General features: G+C 40.0%; 1 protein-coding gene across 7 annotated transcripts in view; it reads left to right on the top strand.

Moving 5' to 3' along the window:
* The window catches only part of rgs3a (regulator of G protein signaling 3a), a 147,346-nt gene that overhangs the window by 117,904 nt on the left and 7,853 nt on the right, over window positions 1-21,589 (top strand). For 6 of the 7 annotated variants that reach the window (XM_019274095.2, XM_010750688.3, XM_010750687.3 and 3 more), the window contains one exon: window positions 15,159-15,229. In XM_019274095.2, the coding sequence (XP_019129640.2) occupies window positions 15,159-15,229 (71 nt within the window). Of the gene's footprint in view, window positions 1-15,158; window positions 15,230-19,724; window positions 19,887-21,589 lie in introns of those variants that run through there. The other variant, XM_010750690.3, reaches the window with a different exon arrangement.

The following is a 21,589-nucleotide window of genomic DNA, read 5'->3' on the forward strand; positions in this document are numbered from 1 at the left end:
AAATCCCCCCTCCCCACTCTTTTTCCAGACATCACACCATCCATCATCTTGTTTTAGTTTGTTAATGCGTTGCATCCACACAGACACTGTTGCCACACACACATGTAGATCTGACCTCAGTGCTTTTGGCTTAAGCAGGCCAAACATTTTGTTTATGGGGTCTGAATGTTTGTTTGAAATCTGGATAAATATCGGCTGTCCTTCCAGATGCTAGGGGGGGAAACAATTTAAATTTGTTTACTGATGGTTGTGATGGCTTACATTCCTGCGTAGTTTCAAGGATACACAGGGACGCACGGTACAGAACTGAACTAGGTTAGCATTCATACTTGAAAACAGGTGTGCTAACGGGTGGTGCTGCGTGCACACACACAGTCACAGTCAAAAAGATAAATAGACTTGGTATGTTGGAATGAACACCTACAGGATGAATCAGAATGTTTGCAAAAATGGGCCGTGGGATCTTCTACCTAGGTGCATCACCAGAGAATTTGCAAGGGAGGAGAGGAACAGAGGAACATTTGCTCCTACCCTTAGTCATTTTTATATCATCACTGCTATATCTGTTTTTTTATGATATCATCTAAATGTAAAACAATACTTCATAAATAACCTTTTTATATTCAAACAACAGAAACAGGAGGGAGGTGAAATCTCTCGTTTGGCTTGAACAACATTCAAAATTTAGCACTCAGGCAGTCAGTTTCTATTTAACGTTGGTGCACCACGCACACAATCAGCCCATCTCTTACGTCTGTCTCAAACAGACCTGTAGGCTACTGCACAACTAAATTAATGTTCAAAATTAAATATTGCTGCTTTAGCCTGGTCTTAAAAGAACAATGAAACAGGGAAAATCCAAGTGAATCGTTTAGGCTACTGTCAGAACTACAGGAAACACAAGACAGGCAGGCTGAACACTGCAGGGTGATCTAATAGGCAAAAAGTACACAGGATTTCATCAGATCTAAGTCATCACATTTGTCCTTGGGACTAAATCCAAAATCAAACCTATGCAAATACTATGTTGTCATGTGTATGCATACATTTAAATTGGACTGACTGTCTAAAATGTTCCATGGACCACAATAGATTCTAGCTCCTTTAAAAATAGTGTAATCGCTTTTTTGGCTAGTACTGTACCTTCAGAGTTTAGACTATCTTCAATTTCCCGGACCTCCACTAAATGTCCACTGATAAACAGTTACAGGAACCTACAAATGCAATTCAAGGCCCACATAGAAAAATATTAGTAAACTTCATGTACTGGAAAGTCATCTTCAAGTACTTCAGCTAGGTTCTCAGTGGTCTTCCAAAACAAATCTATTAGTACTGACCTCTCATCATTCCCTAATGTGCATGTTCCCTGTAGTTTAGCTAATCTTAGCTCAAAGGTTATAGTATAAGAGAGTCACAGCACTTGTTGATATCAGGACTGTGATGCGTACCTCACACGGGTCAGACGCGTGACCGGAGTTAATAATAGTATGTTTTTTACTGATTTAACTGCATAAGAGGTTCGTGGAACGTCAGTGCCTAAAAATACTAGGCATCAAATGTTGTTTTGTCCAACATGAGGCAAAAAAACAAAATAGCGTATAAAAATGTGCCTATAAGACTGTGTTCTTTTGTTTTACTGTATAGTAGATGGCCTTTAATAGACAAAAGGTCTTCAGGGTACAAATACATGTGAGGCACCTCCAGGCTCGACCCGGTAAAACTCTAAATGAGTAACCACGTAAATATTTACTGAGCAGATGGAACAAGCTTTTAGGACGGTTGACAAAGTCAGTCCAGTCACCTAAGCATGTATTGACAAAAACGTGAATGAGCTCAATGTGATGTTTTTCAGTTTATGGTGTTTTACTTACACAGTTTACAGTTAAATTTCAATGACTATACTCATGTCCACTCATGTTGAGGAAAGCAATAATACTGCAAGCTGTCTTCGCAAACAGAAAGGAGACACATTACACAACCATAGTCCGCTCACATTCTCGTTATGTTATTCCACCCAACTCTCTCTCATTCTTGTTCTTTTTATTCAAAACCTTCGCTTGAACAATCACATTATAAGACGTTATGGCACTTTTAAACTACACATCATAGCTGTGAGTATTTTGATTTTAGCATTAGCTGTACTTTTTGCATTATACAGGTAGTGTGAAGAAAAATTAAAGAAATTGACCCTTTTCTATAGTTAACCCTTTTTAGTTACTGTTGCTGTCCCTGTCGTGTTTTTAAAGCACGGCACAAATTAAATTGATTAAAGCGGGCTTCTCATCTCTTACCAGCGTCAGTTGTGTCAGCTGAAAAGTCAGTTGACAGCAGATTGTATCAGCTATAGCAAGCTGGGTAAAGTTATCTGTTTAGCTAAAGTCCTAAATTGGTGGGAAAATCCATCTGGAACCGACTTTTAAAAGACCAGTGTGTAGGATTTAGTGGCATCTAGTGGCGTAGTTGCTAATTGCAACCCCATCACCTCACCCTAAAACAAGAATTCACATGATCGCTACATACGTAATATAATGCTAAAAGACCCAGACAGAAAGTCAGGATCCTCACGAGTAGAAGATGAATGGTGATAAAGGAGTGTTGCAGGGTAGAGCCTGTTAGCCGTGGTATTATAGTACAGTGTTATAAAATTGAATCTTTCCTAATTGTTCACAAATAGCCCTGTTTGGATGCTTACTATAGATAAACATAATGGGAGCAAACAACTCATGGGTTGGATTTACGCTTTAGGCTTTGAGGATGAGGACTAACATAAGTTTGACAAATGTGACTCTGTTTTAGATAATGAGTTTTGTCTGGAGTTCAAAATAAAGACCAGGGCAGAGCAGAACTTTAACACAGTGGAGCTTTCTGTCCTTAACAGGGAATTTTCTAACATTATCTTTAATTCAATAAAATAATGTAGTTTATGTTCTCCTCGTTTTTGGAGTAACACCGGGTCACTGCTCACATTAGAGCAGATGAACACACTGTTCAGTTCATTTCTTATACATTTGTTTTGGAGAGGCTAAAAATAGGCACGACCCTCCAACTCTTTCAGTTCCGAGTATCGTTCTTACTAGAGATCCATGCACAAGGCTTCAACATGTGGCGCAATCCAAAATGTTGACGGGCCTGTCATGCCGAGTTCTGATTGCTAAGCTATTATTGGACAGCCACTGTTCAGGGGGAGGGGTTTAGCGGCAGTCAGTTGTTGTTGTGGGTTTGTTTTTTTCATGTTGTTTACTAAATATGCACATCTTTCTGGGATGGTTTCCTCTGACAGACTGAGACAAGTACACACAGATATTCTGGCTTCACAGATAGCCAGCCACAGTGACAGGAAGAGGAAAATGCATTGCTAGTTGAGCAACTGTGATAACAAGAGTCTTCTGAGAAGAGCTATCACATTCACTCCTTCTTGATAGAGACATTTTATTATGACTTTGACTTTCAAATGAAATATCTTAATGGACACATTCCTCACATCTGCTCATTACATTTGTTTCTTCCCTGCTGTTAAAAATAGTAACTTTCACCTTAGTTCTCAGATTTTGACCATAACACTAAAAAAATAAATATTAATATGTTGAAATAATATTTTGTAAACGATCCAGTGCATCTTAAATCCTTACCCTTACTTTCTGTTCTCACATTTGTGTTTGATGCTCAGTGTAACTGTTTGTACACTTTTGTGCAGTTGGGAGTACAGACTGTCTCTACCTCCCTACACCCGTACCTTGACTGTAATTCATTTGCCAAAACAAAAATCCAAAATGTGTGAATTTGACTTGAGTTGTGTTTGTATTTTCTACAAATGTACACATTTATTCAGTATTTTCTTAATTATGTAACTCTTATGGCAATGATGAGTGTAGTTATAAGAGCCGGTGCTATATGGGGTAAGAGTCAAACATTCTTGCACAACACCTGCAGGATTATTTTAGATCATTTCCAAAAAAAATGAAGTCATATTTTTTTTTCTATTTTTCCCTTGAAATGAAACCTATTTATCTTATTGAATTTAGTAACTCCATGTGACCTCACAAGAGTTCCAAGCTTCCCACGCTAATCCTGCTTTGCCAGGGAATCTCCCACATAGCAGAAACTCATCCTGTGTAGATATTCTTTCTTCACCACAAAGACAGTTGTTGGCTCTTTGTGATTATTGGTGGAGAGGGGTAATGAGGTACCTGGATAGTTACTGTTGTGAACTGTGTGTGAAGGAGTGTTTTTATTTTGTTTATCCTCCTAACTCTGATATTGCTGCAATAAAATGTGAATTAGGGATATAATAGCGTTGGTTAATGCTCCTGGTTGCCACGCGAGCATAGAGCAAGTCAAAGAGTGGATGTCAGCACACAGAGGTCTGGCTCAGTGCTTGTAACTATAACACATGGTAACAGTTTGCTTGTATGCATGACACTTCCTAAGAGCACTGACAAAAGTAGTGGTGCAGGGGTGTTGTTCCTCATAAATAAAGTACATATAGGAGGACAATATAACATGAACACCTTGCAATACAATTTAGCTAGCTAAAGCCTGGAGAGGGCTTTGTTCTAGTCAGCTGGTTTGACCGAGCGAGTAAAGATGATGACAATACACATGACTCATCCAGTAATGCGTTTGCACATCACATGCAACGTAGGATTATGGGAAACCAACTCAGGACAGAGTTTCCTCAGTGACCTTTAAAATTTAATTGTTGTTCAGGGCATTGATGATGTCTTACTTTCATAAGACGTGATGGCCTGATGTCACTGCAGTTAGTAACTGGACCTTAATTGGCAAACCCATGCTTTCCACCCACCTTAGTGCCCTACAGTGTATACAGTTAGGTCATTAAGTGACAGGACTTGGATGCTATCACGAGTACAACAAAGCCCTTTCTTGACGTTCAGCTAATCCGAGAGAGGATCCAGAAGGCCCCTTGTTTCATAGTTGTGTCTTGTGTGTGTTTGAATGAAGGTGTTTACAGCACTCGTTGCCATAGCAGTATTTTGGCAGGATCGGGAATCGCTTACATAAATGTCGATAGATGGTTTCTTACATATACATACACACAAACAAAAACATGCACTACAAGTTGCACTCTGTAGTATTAGGATTTCACAAGACATGCAGTAAAGTTGAACCGGAATATATTGACCACTGTGTAAATAATAGATAAACACAACCACAAAAGTCAAGTAGATTTTTTATATAGCCTAATATTACAAATCACAATCTGCCTCAGGGGCCTCTACAGTCTGTACAGCATCCTCTATCCTCGATTCAGATACAGCAGAACAGCAGCAAAGAAGGGATGTATACAGTAGGATCTTCTAAAGGAGACACAGCTATGTATGAGCAATATTTGAACATAGGAAAAGTTCCAGATTCAATTCCAAACTCACACTAATTATTGTCCTACATGGAGTTTTGATTAAATCATTATCCATGATCAAAACCTTTCATTAATCAAACCATGACCCAGCAAGAATACTTAGGAGAATGTTCTTTGTAATTATTATCGTTACAGTTTGGATGTCAAATCTTGTCCTCTTCAAGAAAATGCTCTTTACAGTCCCTCAAGACGAAAGCTGCAGCACCCGAAACTAGCAATTGCGCCTTTAAATGTTCATCCACTTCCATTTTTGGAAGCTTAGGCCTGTTGCAAATTGTTCAGTGTTGCTGTTGTGTGTAGCTTCTTTGTCCAAGTCTCGGTGTGTTCTGTCTCTGCCGTGAAAATTGTACATACAGTGAGATAACAAGAACGTGGTGTACTTTATCTGCATGGCAGATATGTAAGTCCACATCAGCACATAACCCTGGCCAGGTCTGAATTTTAGATCCAAGCAAATGTGTAGCAGCACATGCAGAAAAAAAGACACAGACACACACAATCACTCACACTCAACAGGAGGTAGGAGTCAGGGTGAACAACGCCGGCGGGATGATGGGAGCACACATGCTGTCCTCACAGGATGAGAACAAGGTCAAGGGAACAATCAGTCCTCGAGGTAGAGAAAAGGAAATCAAAGTTTACTCCTTGATGTTAGATGAGCAAACCTTTTTTTTTCTGTTTTTAACAGTCACGTAAAGGTTTCTGCTGCTGGCTATTTCCTGCTGTGACTCACATTTAATCATACAGCACTATCACACTAGTGATATCCTGCAAAACATAAAAGTACAGCAGGAACTTTTTATTGGTTCATAACACACACAATCATTTCTCCTGATGCTGCTTGCAGTCTGGTCTTTCGAAGACCTTGATGAGTACCGCAGCGGTTCAGAATTTATAATCACTGACAGGTATAATTTGCTTCCTGTCTACTTTTTTATTTCTGCATCAATTTACTCTTTAAAGGGTTATTTTACATAGAAATGAATGATGCTTTGACAACTAAATGTACCTTTTTAAAGACTAATGGTTTTGCATTATATAACAAAATCAGTGAGGCTTGTACCTTGGACTCCAGCAACACAGGGAACAGATGCTTTAATCTTGTCTTTCACTCCACAAATAGAGGCAGCAAAGTCACATATTCCACGACTGCTATGTGTCATTTACGACGTGAAGCATGGCCTTTACATGAGCATGTGTGTGTGTGTGACCCACATCATTCCCCGGCTGCCACAGTTGGAATCTCATTCGCGGCATTCCTCCTTTCCCTCCTGCCTGGTATGCATCTCATCCTGACATGCTGCTTTCCTAGAAATGATGGTGTGGAAACATCCCTTATTTTTTTGGCCGTGAATAGAATTCCTGTAGCTAATAATTGGCACCTAGTAGCACCTGCATGTCACAACACCATACATCTTTAAGAAGAGATTACAATTATCTTTCCCAGGGTGTTACCACTGCTCCGTGCTGCAGAACTGCTGAGGGCTAAATGGGAGTGGAATTTGTAGAGGGATCGGCAACCAGCTCCAGGTTGCGACATCAACACAGTGTGACAATGTGATGGACGTCAGTCACATAAATGTTCAAAAACTGTGCAGTTATACATGAGCAGCCATGCACTGAGCATTCTATACATTAATATGACTTCATCCTAGTGACACATAATTATAAAAAATGATACTATTGTTCAGTAATTAAACAAAAGTAAAGACCTGCAGATAGAAAGTGAAGCTAGTGAAGTGCGTCATTGCTGTATCAGAACAGTACTACAATAAATAAACTTTATCGATGTATTAAATCCACTTTGACCACAGTAATAGTTATTCATTCTTTGACAGTGATACATTACAGTAATTATAGTATGAATAATTGCTGAACAGCTGTAATATTGAAGATGTTTGGATTCTGCAACGAAAACAAATCTTTTAAACTCAGTGAAATATGCTCAAAAAAGACCTGACCGTACAAGGGCAGCATATTATTTGTCTTTATTGTATTTTTAGCTGTTAAACACAGTAGCTAGAGAGACGGGGTCATGATAAGAAATGTCCTTAGACATTTTTATGCACCAGGAGTTCATAAACCGGGTCTGATATCCAGAAATAACAACTTTCATTTGGTAATTGACCTGAGGAGCATGTGTCACTAATATTTTCAAACTGTTGCTGCCTCATTTACAAGTGACAAATCCATCATCTTTGATAATTGCCTTATGAGAGAGTCTGCCAACGGGAAACAGAGTCTGGCTGGAACAGATTGTAGGCTTTGGTTTAAAAAATCATAAATTTCATGAAGCAACTGAAAACAAATGGTATAATTAAAGAAAATATATATTCATGGTTCTCTTTATTGTGGCTACAGCCAATTGGGAATGATTGGCCCGTTGGTGCTCCTGATAGCCAGTTTGTGCATAACTGCCGGCTTTGAGAAAGCACTGTGAAGCTGCTGTCATTCAGTTTTCCTAAACAGAAAGGTGACATAGGAAGTGCTCAGGAAGCAGGAAGCAGCCATCTCCTGAGCAGTCTTGAATAACAGGAGGAAGAGAGTCAGATCAAGAGCAAAACATACACACACACACACACACACACACACACACACACACAATCTCTCTCTCTCTCTCTCTGTTGAAATCTCACAGACACACACACAAACGTGCAGACAATGCACCTTTTGTATGCGCTTTCATTATGTAGTTTAAGTAGGAATGAGTCAGTATCCTGTCTGTCGGTCACTGAGTTGAAATATTATTGAATGTTGTGGTTGTGCCATTGTACTGTATGTGTGTGTGTGTCAGCAGCTACAATCCAATTACACAAACTCGTGCACACATACACAACTGTACTCGTACGACTACAACTGTGCGTTTATTTTGTCCCATAAGTTTCCTTTTACTTGTAAAGGAGGTTGGAAAATATTTTTTCTGACATGAATTGAAACAGTGAAGAAAAACCAAAACAAAACATATCATTAAAGCTAGTTATGTAATAACACATCAAAGAGAATTATAGAGAGAAAACACATCGGGAATGTTTTCTCAAGGTTTTTATAAAACAGAAAGAACTGTGGCAAAAATAAATACTCAAAGAATATTTTAGGAATACAACACTGATTTTATAAACTCTATCCTCTTTAAAAATTCAGAATACACCAGCTCCGAATATGGATTAGATTCATAATCATCCAAACTCCCCCACTGAGTTCAGCATTTGGTTTTGTTATCTCTCTCCCATGTTTCTTTGTTTAAACATAAGTTTGTGCCTTTATTATCTCTTTTTCCCTCTATATCTCGTTGTATTTTCTGGCTCTTATAAAGGCTCCATTGTTCCTTCTAATGCCCTTCGGAGAGAGAGGGACCTCAGTCTGTTTTTTGTCCCCCCTTTTCTTATTTTCTTTCAACTCTGCGGGCCAAGATCTACGAGGAAGTGAAGACACATATCAAGGGGGGCAGATATGGCAGAGATTATTATCAAAATAGCAAGCTGTGTCCAGTTATTTGCTTGGTTTACTAATACTTGTTTTCCAAGTAAATAAAAAAAAAGGAACGTTCTTCATATGGAAGAACTAGAGACCTTTATAATTGCATGATAAAGTTCCTAATTTCTGGAAACATGTGCTTTTGGGATTACTTTCCCACAAGGCCCGTTTATCGAGGATCTCAAAGTCACTCCTGGGAAGTAAAACTGGGACCAAAAATACTTTTCTACTTGGGGTTACAGCTTGTGAATTAGCTTCACTTTCGTTATGCAGTAAAAGTTCGGATTTTAGTGTGATCAACAACTGTCAGAATTTTTCTGTGTTACAGTGTCATCACACTGGGAAGAATCTTATCTAAATAGAATCAAATTTCAACTTCAAACAAAAGATTGATTTGACACCACTGGTGTAATTGATATTTATACACCAGAGGTTTTAATCTCCACCATCTTGCACTTATAAACAATACCTTAATTTAGGAGATGCTTCAGCTCTGTCATTGGCCCGTCTTCCAGGTTTTAGACTATAGACAGTTTGGCCACCATATAAAGGATTCTTCATGCTTTATAGGCCATCTTTTGGTATAGTGACATTGAAGGACATTCGTTTACAGTTGTTCTGTCCTAAATCATTTCATGCTGCTTTATCGAGGAAAAAATAGGCATAAATTGCAAAGATGTTTCTGCAAAGCGGTCACAGTTTTATAGTGGAGCCATTATCAAAACGTTCGTTAGTTTTGAGCTTGTTACAATTCTCATATCTACCCCAAAAAATGTGTCACCCTGACAATTTTGGGCCTGTTTGGATTGCATTATCTAAAAAGCGTTATAAACACAGTCCTATAAGTGATCCAATTTCATCTTTTAGTTGCTATATAAAACAGTCTGCACAGTCGGATGCTGCAGCCTAATAAGTTGTTAACTCGTGTGTCATGCGGTGTAATATAACAGACTGTGACTGTGATTCACATCTCATCCTGTGCCAGCCTAACCTACTGTTGTCTATCGCCTGTTCATTGTCAGATTGTTGAAGATAGAGTGGGAGGTTGATGGTGAACAGAATGGTATGATTCCAAATACAGTATGACCCATTTTTCCCTGTATATCAAATATCAGATGCATCCAGTGCAGTCTGCCTTGGTAAGTCACATGGAGACAATCATGGGAATAATTTCCTCTTCTATTTGTGCACTTTATAAGTTCCACATCTTGATAAACATATGACTTTGGTTAAGTCTGTAGTGCAGTCGTTTTCCCTTCTCGAATAGTAGAAAGCGAAAGTAGATTTAAACAGAAAACCAACAAATGTTTTCTCACTAATTTTAGGTATTATGAACATAAGGTTTAAATCACATTTAACCCAATTTAGCATCATTAATTCCAGTTCACACAGTTCCCAGGTCTACAAGCTTGGTACACATCATTGCCAAAGAATTACACAAGACCCTGTGTAAAAATATAACATTTCACTTCAGCGGAATATTAGAAGATGTAGTTCAATATAATTATAGGAGTGGCAAAGCATTTTTTTTGTCACTTTATGAAAAAGTAAATGCAACCACAGGACAAATACACTGTAATATTTCAGTAGATGTATAGTAATCTTGTAGCTACTGTTAAAGTCTGTGTTTATATCAAAGCTGATCAACATCAGAGTTGCTTTAAACTCAAGGGAGCAGGGTCATGCTGCCAGGTTAGATGACTTGACTGCCTCAGTCTAAAAGGGGTATAACACACACACACACACAGAGCAGATCCACACAATGTCAGGAAACTTGGGTCTAACGTATCCCCAGCCCAAGGCTGCACTAAATCGAGTGGGAGATTGCCTGGGTCTCCATAACATTGTTCAGACGCCAACTTGTCAATTTGTTTTCAAATAAAAGAAGAAACGGGGGAAAGTAAAGGAAGGAAGCAGCCCAACGGAGGTCTGATGAAGAAAAGCAGCAGGGAGAAGAGGCTTAAATACACAGCGGGCCAAGATTCTGGGCTTTTAGGTTGTTGGAGGATTTGGGAGCCCGGGCTGACTGGGTCAAGAATGTTTCAGGGCTGTGTTGGGAATATTGTTCCTTCAATGTGTTTGTTAGTGCAGAGCACAACTGAAGAACATAGTTTGTTGAGACAAAGACAGTTTTGCCCCAACCTATCGGGGAATAACAGCCCATTGGTGTTTCAAACTTTCTTCCTTGACTTTGACTAAACAGACGTGTTCCCAGGCCATGTGCATGCGTGTCTATAAATGTTTTCATGGATGTTTTGAACATACTTTAAACACAGAAACGTGTTTGCCCATATGATTGCCTACACACGTGCATCCGTGCATAGGTACATAGGACTGCAAAGACATGTGTGCAACACACATGCAGCCGGGGTTTAAACCTTTATCTGTGCATCTGCACAGCCATCCTGCAACCCCTAACATCTGCATCTCGCACCTCAGGGGGCTCAGGGGGCTACATTGTTGTGTGGTCTTTGGCAGATTCTGTGTTTTCTTTCTGTCTTTAGTGGGGCATGCGCACAGTCCACACACACACACACACACACACACACACACACACACACACACACACACACACACACACCATGGTTATTTTTAGAAAAGACTCAGACTTTTTTTGCTTCACTGACCATTGCTAGGCAGTCTGGTGTGTGTGTGTGTGTGTGTGTGTGTGTGTGTGTGTGTGTGTCGGGGCCCGGGTGGGGTCTTGGTGCCAGAAAGAAACAGAGAAAAAGAAAAATGTAGAAACCTAAGAATAAGTCTGTAATTCTGTAAGATTTAGTTATTTTAACACAATAGTACTAACAATGCTGACACCTATCTACTACATCTTATTACACATAGAGTTTGATTTAAATTAATTAAATACAGTGTATGTCAGAAAGTTATAAAATAAGTTTAATACGACTCATATTTCTAGCCCTTAATGTACCAAATCCACAGCCTGTTAAAGGCTGGTATTCAGTGTCATGCAGGAAGTGATTTGTTGAGGCCCATAATGACTCCTCTCACATATAATTTAATCAACATGTTCCTCAATGTGTTTTTTTCTTTCTCTAAATGGGAATTAAGAGGAAGCTGGAAGGCCATTTCGATCCTCCATGAAATCGTGGCGTTGTAATTTGAAGACGCTCTTCTTTGTTTTAACTGACTTCCCGCTGACAAGATGCAGTCATCTATCTTGATTTGTGGTTCTGCTGTCAGACGTACACAGGAGATTTGGCACTGTGTGACAAGGAGACAGGAAGGGAAAAGTAAAGGCCTTTCATAGGTCTTTCAGGTCTCAGAAAAAGATTTTCTTTTATCATCTATGTTTTCCCGCAGCTTTCTCACTACTCTAGCTCATCCACATTGTTCTTTAAATACCTCTGCAGAGGTAGTGGGTGTGTGTTGCAGACTTTACATTTTGATTCGGAGAAAAAAAAGTATCCAAATAGTCCTTTGCTAATGCTAGTTGTAGCAAGAAGGCAGCCGTTTCACAGTGTGTGCATCGACGTGAATTTCATCCAGCTGGAACATAGCAGTCAAGTGTGAATGAGTATGCAGTCCTTACATGCTGGCAGCTCGTCGATCAAAGGCTGACCCAACAAGAGGACAATCTACCTCTGATCTGCAGTGGCTACACGGCATAATTTGTTCTCCTGATACTCCTGGGTAATCCTGTCCTGGGGGGGATACTTTAGGACAAATGTCTCTGTAGGGCAAAGTTTGCGTTGTTTTTTTTAGTTGTTTTCTGTAGTTTCAGGGGAAAGCCTGGCTTATGGCTCCTCTGGGACTGGAACTCCCCTGTTGTGCTGTTCCCTCTGTGATTACAGATTTTTAGTCTCTCGTGACCCTAAATGACTTCCTGCTAATGCAACCTAATATGACCTGTGTTTGAAGCTGTTTTTAGAAGCAAGATTTAGTTACTTCTAGAGGTGGAGGATATATGTTTATCAAATATTTCATTGTGGAATACAGGTTTTTCTTATAGCACAGTAGGTATGAGAAGAACTGATGCATTTCTTTTGAGTAAATACTTTCAAGCACCTTTCATCATCACCAAATATCATCACATTATCATGTAACCTAAAAATTTAAGGCATTTTGTACAAAATCATGCAAATAGACTGTGATAACAACCATCCCATACACACCATACAGTATGGCAGGTCTTTGTACCCATCAAACAGCAGCTCTAAATATATTCTGTTCCTGCTCTTAGCTTGTACTTATTTTTAGACAGCTCCTACATAACATACACTCTTTCACCTTTCACAGTCAACTGGGATTTTAGTCATAAAGCGTCGAGTGCATTGGTGTACAGTTCCTGTAATGACAATGTGAGTCTCAGTTGGAGGGAGGGAGCTGTGAAAGAAAAGGATGTGGCACAGACTATCATCCAGAATTGTCTATTCACAGAAGTACTCGATAGGTAACTTGTCATCACTCAAATAGGAGAAACGATACGGATGTTACAGTCAGCAGTATCAAAAGCGGCACTGAGGTCAAGGAACACTAACACAGTGTTCTCACCCACATCAACACTGAACAAGGTCTAATTTACAACCCTGATATAAGAAGTTTCACTGCTGAGAGAAACTAAATAAATGTATTTCTGTTATCATCTTGTCCAAAACTTAAATGGAAGGTCATTTAAAATAGCCTCAATCAGTTCCTTCCGCTTCCAGTGACATGAAAACGGCAAAAATATTTTTGTATACTACAAATTCTGAATTGCAGTAAATAAATAATGAAACACAGCCAAGACTGAATAGATTTGTGCTTCACAGTGTCACTTAAATAGCTCTTTGTTGGTGATGCACTGACCAGCTTCAACAACAATGCAAAAGCGCAACAGGATATTACTTTGGGCAGCTGGTATATGTAGGGTGGGTTCGACATGGATGGACGCATAATGCGGGAAATGTTTGCTCATGGGGCTAGGTGGTATTGTTTAAATACAATAACAGTCCCACAAACGCATTGTGCGAACACATATTTTCCCATTCATCTAACCATAGCTTTTACTATTTCAAGTAGAGAACAGGACTTAACCTGTACTAAATTTGAACCTTAAAGGAATAACATGACAGTTTAAGAAATGGCAAGAGTTAGATGAGAAGATACCACTGTCATATATGAAGATACAGCCAGGGTACAAAGAGGGTAGCTTAGCATAAAAACTGTAAACAGCTGGTATCTATCTTTTCGTGTAACTCTTGGCAAGCTGTTCGTCTAAAGCGGTGCTCCACACATAAACTATCTTTTGACTGAACACTCACTCTCTGACTGAAAGTTTGTAGCAGTGATGGAGAACAACAGCTGTCGTCAGCTTGAAGTCAGGCAGTTAGGTTAAAGGTGTTTATGGCGGGGCAAAATGTGTGAAGAAAGTAAATATGGATTGGAATGTTACTACTGGCAGAAGTTGGGACATTTGTTGTTTGAATCTATTCTCCCTTAACGAGAAAGCTGCAAACTTTACAGCCAACTGGGGGCTGAGTGTCGCTTTAACCTCAAAACAGCACCTTGAAGGAGGGAATAAGAAGCGAGGGCGGTCGTCGGTTTGCCAAATATGTCCTCACTCTGAAGGTTGAGACTCAAATTGGGTCCCACGAAGATGGGAAAACACACGCCATGTGTTACCAGCTGTGGCCGGTATCTAGCTCAGATTCAACTGTGTGTTCCTGTAATACAATGGCTCATTATTTAGAGCCTCACACACACACACATACAATGGGCCAGCTTCAAGCCATCAGATTAGTGGAGATTGACCCCTTCCCCACCCTGAGGCAACTTCCCTTTTTCTCTCAACCAATCAAAGCGGTGGGTTGGCAGAAAGTGTAATGTGAAACCGGGGGTCTTGGCTCAACACTTCAAACCTTGGGCACAGTTGGAGGCCAACAGAAACAACAGCCTGTAGACTTTCACGGTCTTTCACTCTCACAGAATCTCTTTACTTTGTTATACCCAGACACATACTGTTTACAAACTGCTGCATACACACAGTCACACACACACACACACACTCAGATTTATTCTTCAAGATACAGACACAAACCACTTTCGCCTGGAGGGATTTACACTGTGAACTGGCTGCTATGGATTAATCATTTCGGTGGCTGGCTGTGTGTGTTACGGATGGACTAATCTCAGTCTAGCCTAACTGGATACACAGAAGACTCACAAGCTTACTAGTCAACTTAGGTTGTCATTGCCTGTTGGTGCTAGTTAAATCTAGCCACAGTATCTGTATGAGGCTACAGGGCCCTCTTTCTGTGTGGAGGGTCGGATGATGCAGTGTGTGCTCTCCCTCATCTCCCCTCAGCTGAGCTCCGGATCCCCCTGTAGCTGTGAGGTCGGCGCCGAAGGGACAAAGAAGAAGAAATCCAAGAACCTGTAAGTACTCAGAACAAATCTTTTTTTTATGTGTGCGTGTTTTTACTTGTGTAAAGTTAAGAAATGAGGGATGGCATTTTTTTTGTCACAACATCACAGTGTTATTTAGAAAAACAAAATAAAACGATAATTCATCACTCACATGTGAGAAAGAGGTGGAAAGGGAAAGAGAGACAAGAACAATAGATAAATCTTTCACAGTCCCTCCAAGTCTTTCCAATGTTCAGTCATCACCTTGTATTATTTTCATGCTAATTCAATCAACATGTGCATCCAGTCAAAGGGTACAAATTTCACACCCCCCTTTATCATCCATTATTTAAGGGGGCGCCTTTACTATTGTCTACTAATGGTGAATGATAATGACCTCGTTCAGCACATGTGGGGTTACTGAAGACGTCATCATGAAACTTATTGTGACAATACAGTATGTTGTATTGTCAACATACGGCTGTGATTGGATTAGTGGACTGAGGGTGCTAGGACATATATTTCCTCTCTCTATTTTTGCTCATTTAATTAACTAATTTAGGGGAATTCAGTATTTAATGTTCAAACTGTGCAATGCCCGCACATCTTCACACACATATCATGCTTAGGGTGACAGTGAAAGTTAAAGCTAATGATTTAACGCAGTTCATCATCTCCTTAATTAAGTGGTAAATGACGTGTGCTGCTGCCGAGGAGTGTGGTGCCATATGTGTGCCTCACATTCTCAGCTGTGCGAGAAGTAAGGTGTGTGTCGAGAGTGACGAGTGTTTGTGTGTGTCAGATGTGTGCGTCGACACCTCAGTGATTCATCAGCTGTTTGAATGAGCTTTATTCACGCTCCCGTTCGTCAAGATGAAAGTGCATTTCACGCTGTGAGGACAATAAAGCCGCTCACACTGGCTGTCCTTGGGGCTTGATAGCCACCCATTCTTCAACACAAGCTGTGTTTTTATGTTGTTTAGTTAAGCGACAGATTAAGTGATTAAGATTCCACAGCCTTTTTCTGGAGTCTGCAGTGTGTTGCCCTTTTCTGTCAGCTGTTGCAAACAGCTTCAGACCTGCTTTATTTCACAGAATACAACATTGATTTTTAGGGATAACAAATGTGTTTTCTTTTCTTTTATTGAAATGTTTTAAATCTAGACTGCGTGATTGTTTTTGGCAGTTTGCAAAAAGACATACATCTTAGGAGTGTCTGCTCACATTTTTATTAGGCTCCAGTCTATTTTCACTGTTCCACTGCTAAAGGCTAAAGAGCTTGCCATTTGAATACCCGATGCAAGTTACCTTAAATGGGTTCACCTGTGTTTTTTGCTCTTTAAGAGACATCTGTGCCTACTTGTGACACTGTTGACGACTGCATGGGGAAAAAAAACAGACAAAATATGTCCCTGTCATTGAGAGCAACCTTTTTCTGTCATCATTAGTCAATATAATGAGGATAAGTCACAAAGCTTTCTGAGCATGCCATGTTTACACACTGGTCTTCTGTCCCTTTTATTTACAGCCTTTGTTTCCATTGAATTCTCAATGTCACAAGTCTGTTATCACTTATGAAGAATTTTTTTTTCCATCGTCCAAAACTTGAGACCCATTTTCAGCTAGTTTTCATTATGCCATTCTGTAAACCCAATACCAGAGGTAATACTATACTCAATCATATTAACTCACACCAATAAACATACCCTCAGTACAATATCTTTCTGTGTAACTCTGAGGAATACAAATCCAATATGTTGCTGCTATAGATAGAAATCTGGGCCCTTCTATATAACCAAGCGTAGCGGATATTAAATTATTTCTTCCAGATGTTGGAGACAGATATATAATATATAGAGATAGCCATTGAAGCAAGTAAATGTATATTAGCTTCTGACACAGCCAAATCAGGCTGAGATATATAGTCCAAAGAGAGTACTTGCTCATTCTTCCGTGGGATAGTCTCAGTGTATAAACACTCTTCTTCTTTCTTCACACTTCTTCTTGCCTTAATCACTATGATTCCATCATCACTCAAAGAAGACTGAATGGAATACACAACATAATATTAATAGAAGAAGAAAATAGATAGTATTTTTCACTTAGAGGTGAAATGGTACTTTCATGCCTATTACATCTGTTCTCTTTGAAACGTCCTCTCTCCACTCCTACAAAGCACTTGGCCACTCATGCTCCATTTTCAACAACAAAGACCCCATTATGGTCATCAACTTCTTAAGCATTCTCCCGCTCCACTTCTCCGCCCCTATACTCTTCCTACCTTTTTACATTTTGTTACTTCCTGCACTTTTCATTTAGCTCCCTGATATTTCCAGTGTTTTTAGATCCAGCACAGCTGGTTTCCTGAAATGATCTCCTCTCCGCCCTCACTTATCACCTTTTGTTTTTACTCAGTCCAGGTGTTCTTCAGTCCCCAAGCAATGCATCCCTGCGCAGCTATACTCCCCTTTTCCCATCCGGTGGCTTCCAACAAGTAGCAATAAAGCCATAAATCTACAGCACGTCAACTATTACACCAGAGTAATGTGCAGAAACGTGAGCTTGTTGACAGATTGCCTGGGGCAATGCTTTTTATTTCTGGGTGTGTTTTATGAACATAAAAATCTGTAAATGTAAATACTGACATACTGATACCTCAACTTTGCTTCATGAAGACGGGAAATACAGACAGATGGAGAGAGCAAAACGCAGAGTGTCTGCGAAGTGTTTATTACAAACACAACAGAAGTAACCATCTGTGTGTTTGACGTCTGTATGTTTGCACTTTACATACTGGAAAAATGCTCTCGTCTTGATAGATGGAGGGTGGTATTTTTCACAGCATAATACTGATTCTGTGCCATTTCTAGTAGCAGTTCCCAGACAAATAATAAATATCGCCTGGTCTTGGTGTGCATGTAAGGTCATTGTTGTGTGCTGAGAAAGTTGGCCAAGGTCAACGTTAGTTATGTAGTCCGACAAGATGTGCTCTGACCTTGTTGTGGAATCAGTGTTGAGATTATGTGAACCACCTAAATCTCTTCTCTGTCAGATTACATATAGACATCTAGAAGTACCAAATCAAAATTAGACTGAAGTTCCTGAAACTGTTTTTAAAAATAAAAAATATACAACAAAGACCAAGAAAACAACTGGACCTCAAGGTGTGGACACCCACTGAGGTTTATATTAGCTGTGGGTAAAAGGGATGAAGCCTCTTGAAAGAATGTTAAATCTCTTCAAGGGCAACAGAAGTGGCTTCCCTTTTGAATTCAGCCATGACAAGAGATAAAAATCCATGCAGCAGAGTCATCTTTTTTTTTTTATTCCACATATTCTTCTTGCTTGTCAGTGCCTACATTACTCATGATATGACTTGCCGCCGACAGTTCGGTTGTAGTTTTCGGTGCATTAGAGGCTAATGTAAATGTAACTTCGATCTGCTAGCTCCAAGCAGAGGTGAGCAGTAACCTCACTTCTTTTCCAACTCCACACAGCCAAACTTACTTATCTTTGCCTCAACTGACTGAGGTGACATCACTTTATCAGCAGCCTCTTTTTGGACAGAAGTATCCATTAGTACTCCCCAACACCTATAAATAGATTTTGATGTATTTAATTATGATAATGCAGCTGTGTTAATATACTTCTGTTTATTTAATTATATATGACAATGGTGGGCTGCACTAATATGCACGTGCATATTAGAATGGAAGTTATCATGGTTGCCACCAAAAAGATGATATAATATGTAGGAAAGTCATCTTTGGCAGGCTTTGCTAGATTTACTAGCAAAGTTACTAAAATGGAGAAGACTCTAAGTCTTCAAACTCCTTAAAGTTGTCTCCTCACTCTGCCCAGTGACGGTTCTTACATTCCCCGCGGGATGTGTCTGTAGCTTCCATAGCCTCATTGTGTAGTTACATTTTTAAGGAGGTGCATGACGGCTAAGCGTAACTTTAGCAGCTTGTGCACTCAGTAGCTACACCATAACCCCTTAACACACCACCCTGAACCAAGTATTAGCACTTCTAGTTAATATTATGATATCATGTTTAAAGCAAGCCCCTTGGACATTGTTTAAAAGAACAGGAGCCTCATCTGAAAAGACTTCTTTACTGTGGATATTAGATTGGATTCTGTCTAAATAAGAAGTTAAAAATCAAAGACAAAATGAATTGAACAGTTAAATAAAGATGCTAGCAAGCATTCAGTGCAGAGAAACCTCATAATGTGATATTTTCATGTGTCTTAAGTATTTCTGACAGCCCAGTAACAGATTTAACACAGAGCTCTAACTCTGCTTATCATCTGTAATGAACCATTACAGTCGTCCACTCACTTATTTTGCGAAAAAGACAAATGTCATCCCAACTCACTAACCCAGAAAAATAAAAATCCATCTAGTTCCCAGTGGAAGGAATCTGTCCTCTCTAAACACTGTGCAGTGATTGGGTGAGCCCAGGGTCCGCCTTCTCCAGACCCCCTGGACTATATAAAGCTCCACCAGAGCCTCTCAGGGGTTAGAGGAATGTGATTGTCAAACAAACCCCTGGACCCCGAGCACTGGCACGCCTGACACACGCTTACATGCAGTCAAATCTACACAAACACCAAGAGAACCTGCGTACAGGCTGGCACCCATGTTTCACACTATGGTTGATTTCTCAGAGAAGTACCTTGAAAGGTAAGAGCAAGGCAATGTGTGTGTGCGTATGGATTAGTCTGCACTTTGATTCTCGTTATCAAGAATTAGAAACATCAGTAGGGAGGGTGAGGAAGGCGTGGATGTGGGGCTGTTTTGCCTCCCACAGGAATCGTTTCTCTCAAGCTGGTAGGAAGCTATCTGACCTCTACATGGATCTCATTTGACAGTCGCAGTGAGGGAGAAGAATCCCCCCGTGAGGGTGAGGCGCTCAAACTATTTTGGAGGAAGCAGCTTTAACTTCTAACTTGAGGCTGCCCCTTTTTCTTATTATACACAGCCTGGATTTCAGGAATAGGATTGCTCATGTGGTCTTTGTGGCTAGGAAGGTGAGTTTGCTCAGAAATAGAGCTCCTTTTTTTCAGTCTTGATTGAGGGAGACTGTGAATGAGATGGTGTTATATTTATGGACAAAATGTAGGACAATTCCCTTTTTCGTTGTTCTTCTAGGAATATTTAATCTCTTCGTTATGATTCGCCTTTCTCTTTCTTATTGCGTTGCTAGACGTGTTTTATGCTTTTTTGGATACATCGCATCTATGGACTGTTTTGTCTATAGGACAACACCCACAGTTTGTTCCCTTATCTTTGTAGACGGAGCCCAAAATAGTACAAATGTTGCTTAAACTGTTGCAGACATATTGACACAACCCATGACCCATTATCCTGATGCAAAAAACAGACTGACACACTTGCACTGTTATTTGTGTGTTGTGTCCTGTATTCACTTCACAGGCACACAGCCTTCTGTAAATATCAAGTGTCAGGGGGAATGAAAACATGTTGCTAACCTTGGCTGCTGTTCTTACCATCTGTATTTTTAATTCTTCGCCCGTACTCATTGCTGTACCCCAGATCTTACAGGTTGGGTTTTACAAAGCTCCAACAAAGCCTCATATAGCAAACAAAAAGACATTTGGGATGAAGTAGGGCAGTGGATTCGGCTTGTGCTTGTATGGTACGTTGTGATCTGCAGTATGTCTGTCTGCAGCTCTCCCCCATGTGATCCCAGAGCCTTTCCCTGGGAGTGCGGCCTACTTTTCAGAACACCAGGAATAGCCAGCGGGGTGCTATTAGTGCATCTAATGTGAGCCAAGCAAAGAGGGAATAAAGAGTACGGAAACCTGCAGATAATTGCGGTGCTAAAGACCTCTCGCTTCTTCGCTCAAGCACAGACACAAGCATACACTCAGGTGTGTGTGTACGTATGTTGCCCATGCTGCCAAACACAGACACGCTGTATTTAGTGTCGTGTACATTTCTGGGTGGCAGCGTGTTAGATCAAAGATCATCCTAATTTGATAATCCTCTACAGAGCATGTGTCAGTCTTTTAGCAGATTATGCTAAGTGTAGGGGGTCATGGGGATGTAATAAATCCAGTGGAGTGCGATACGGTACATTGCTAATTGTATTAGTGCTGGGGAGCTATTAGCAGGCACAGCTGGAGAGATATGGTAAAGTATCAACTTTAAATACAGAGGTATTCACAGTGAGAGAGTGTGAGCAGTGCCATAAGCACATAAAAAGGTGCAAAGAGCACAGTATCAGTTATTACGTGACGTTACTCTCAAAATAAAATGTACCCCTATTTTTGGTGGCTTTTTTATGTGAAGAATAGCTTGCCTTGTTGGTAGGAAGAGTGCTTCCTCCCTGAGTCTGCATATATGAATAACATTTTCCTCCT

Source organism: Larimichthys crocea, chromosome IX (genome assembly GCF_000972845.2).
Source record: "Larimichthys crocea isolate SSNF chromosome IX, L_crocea_2.0, whole genome shotgun sequence".
Classification (NCBI taxonomy): domain Eukaryota; kingdom Metazoa; phylum Chordata; class Actinopteri; family Sciaenidae; genus Larimichthys; species Larimichthys crocea.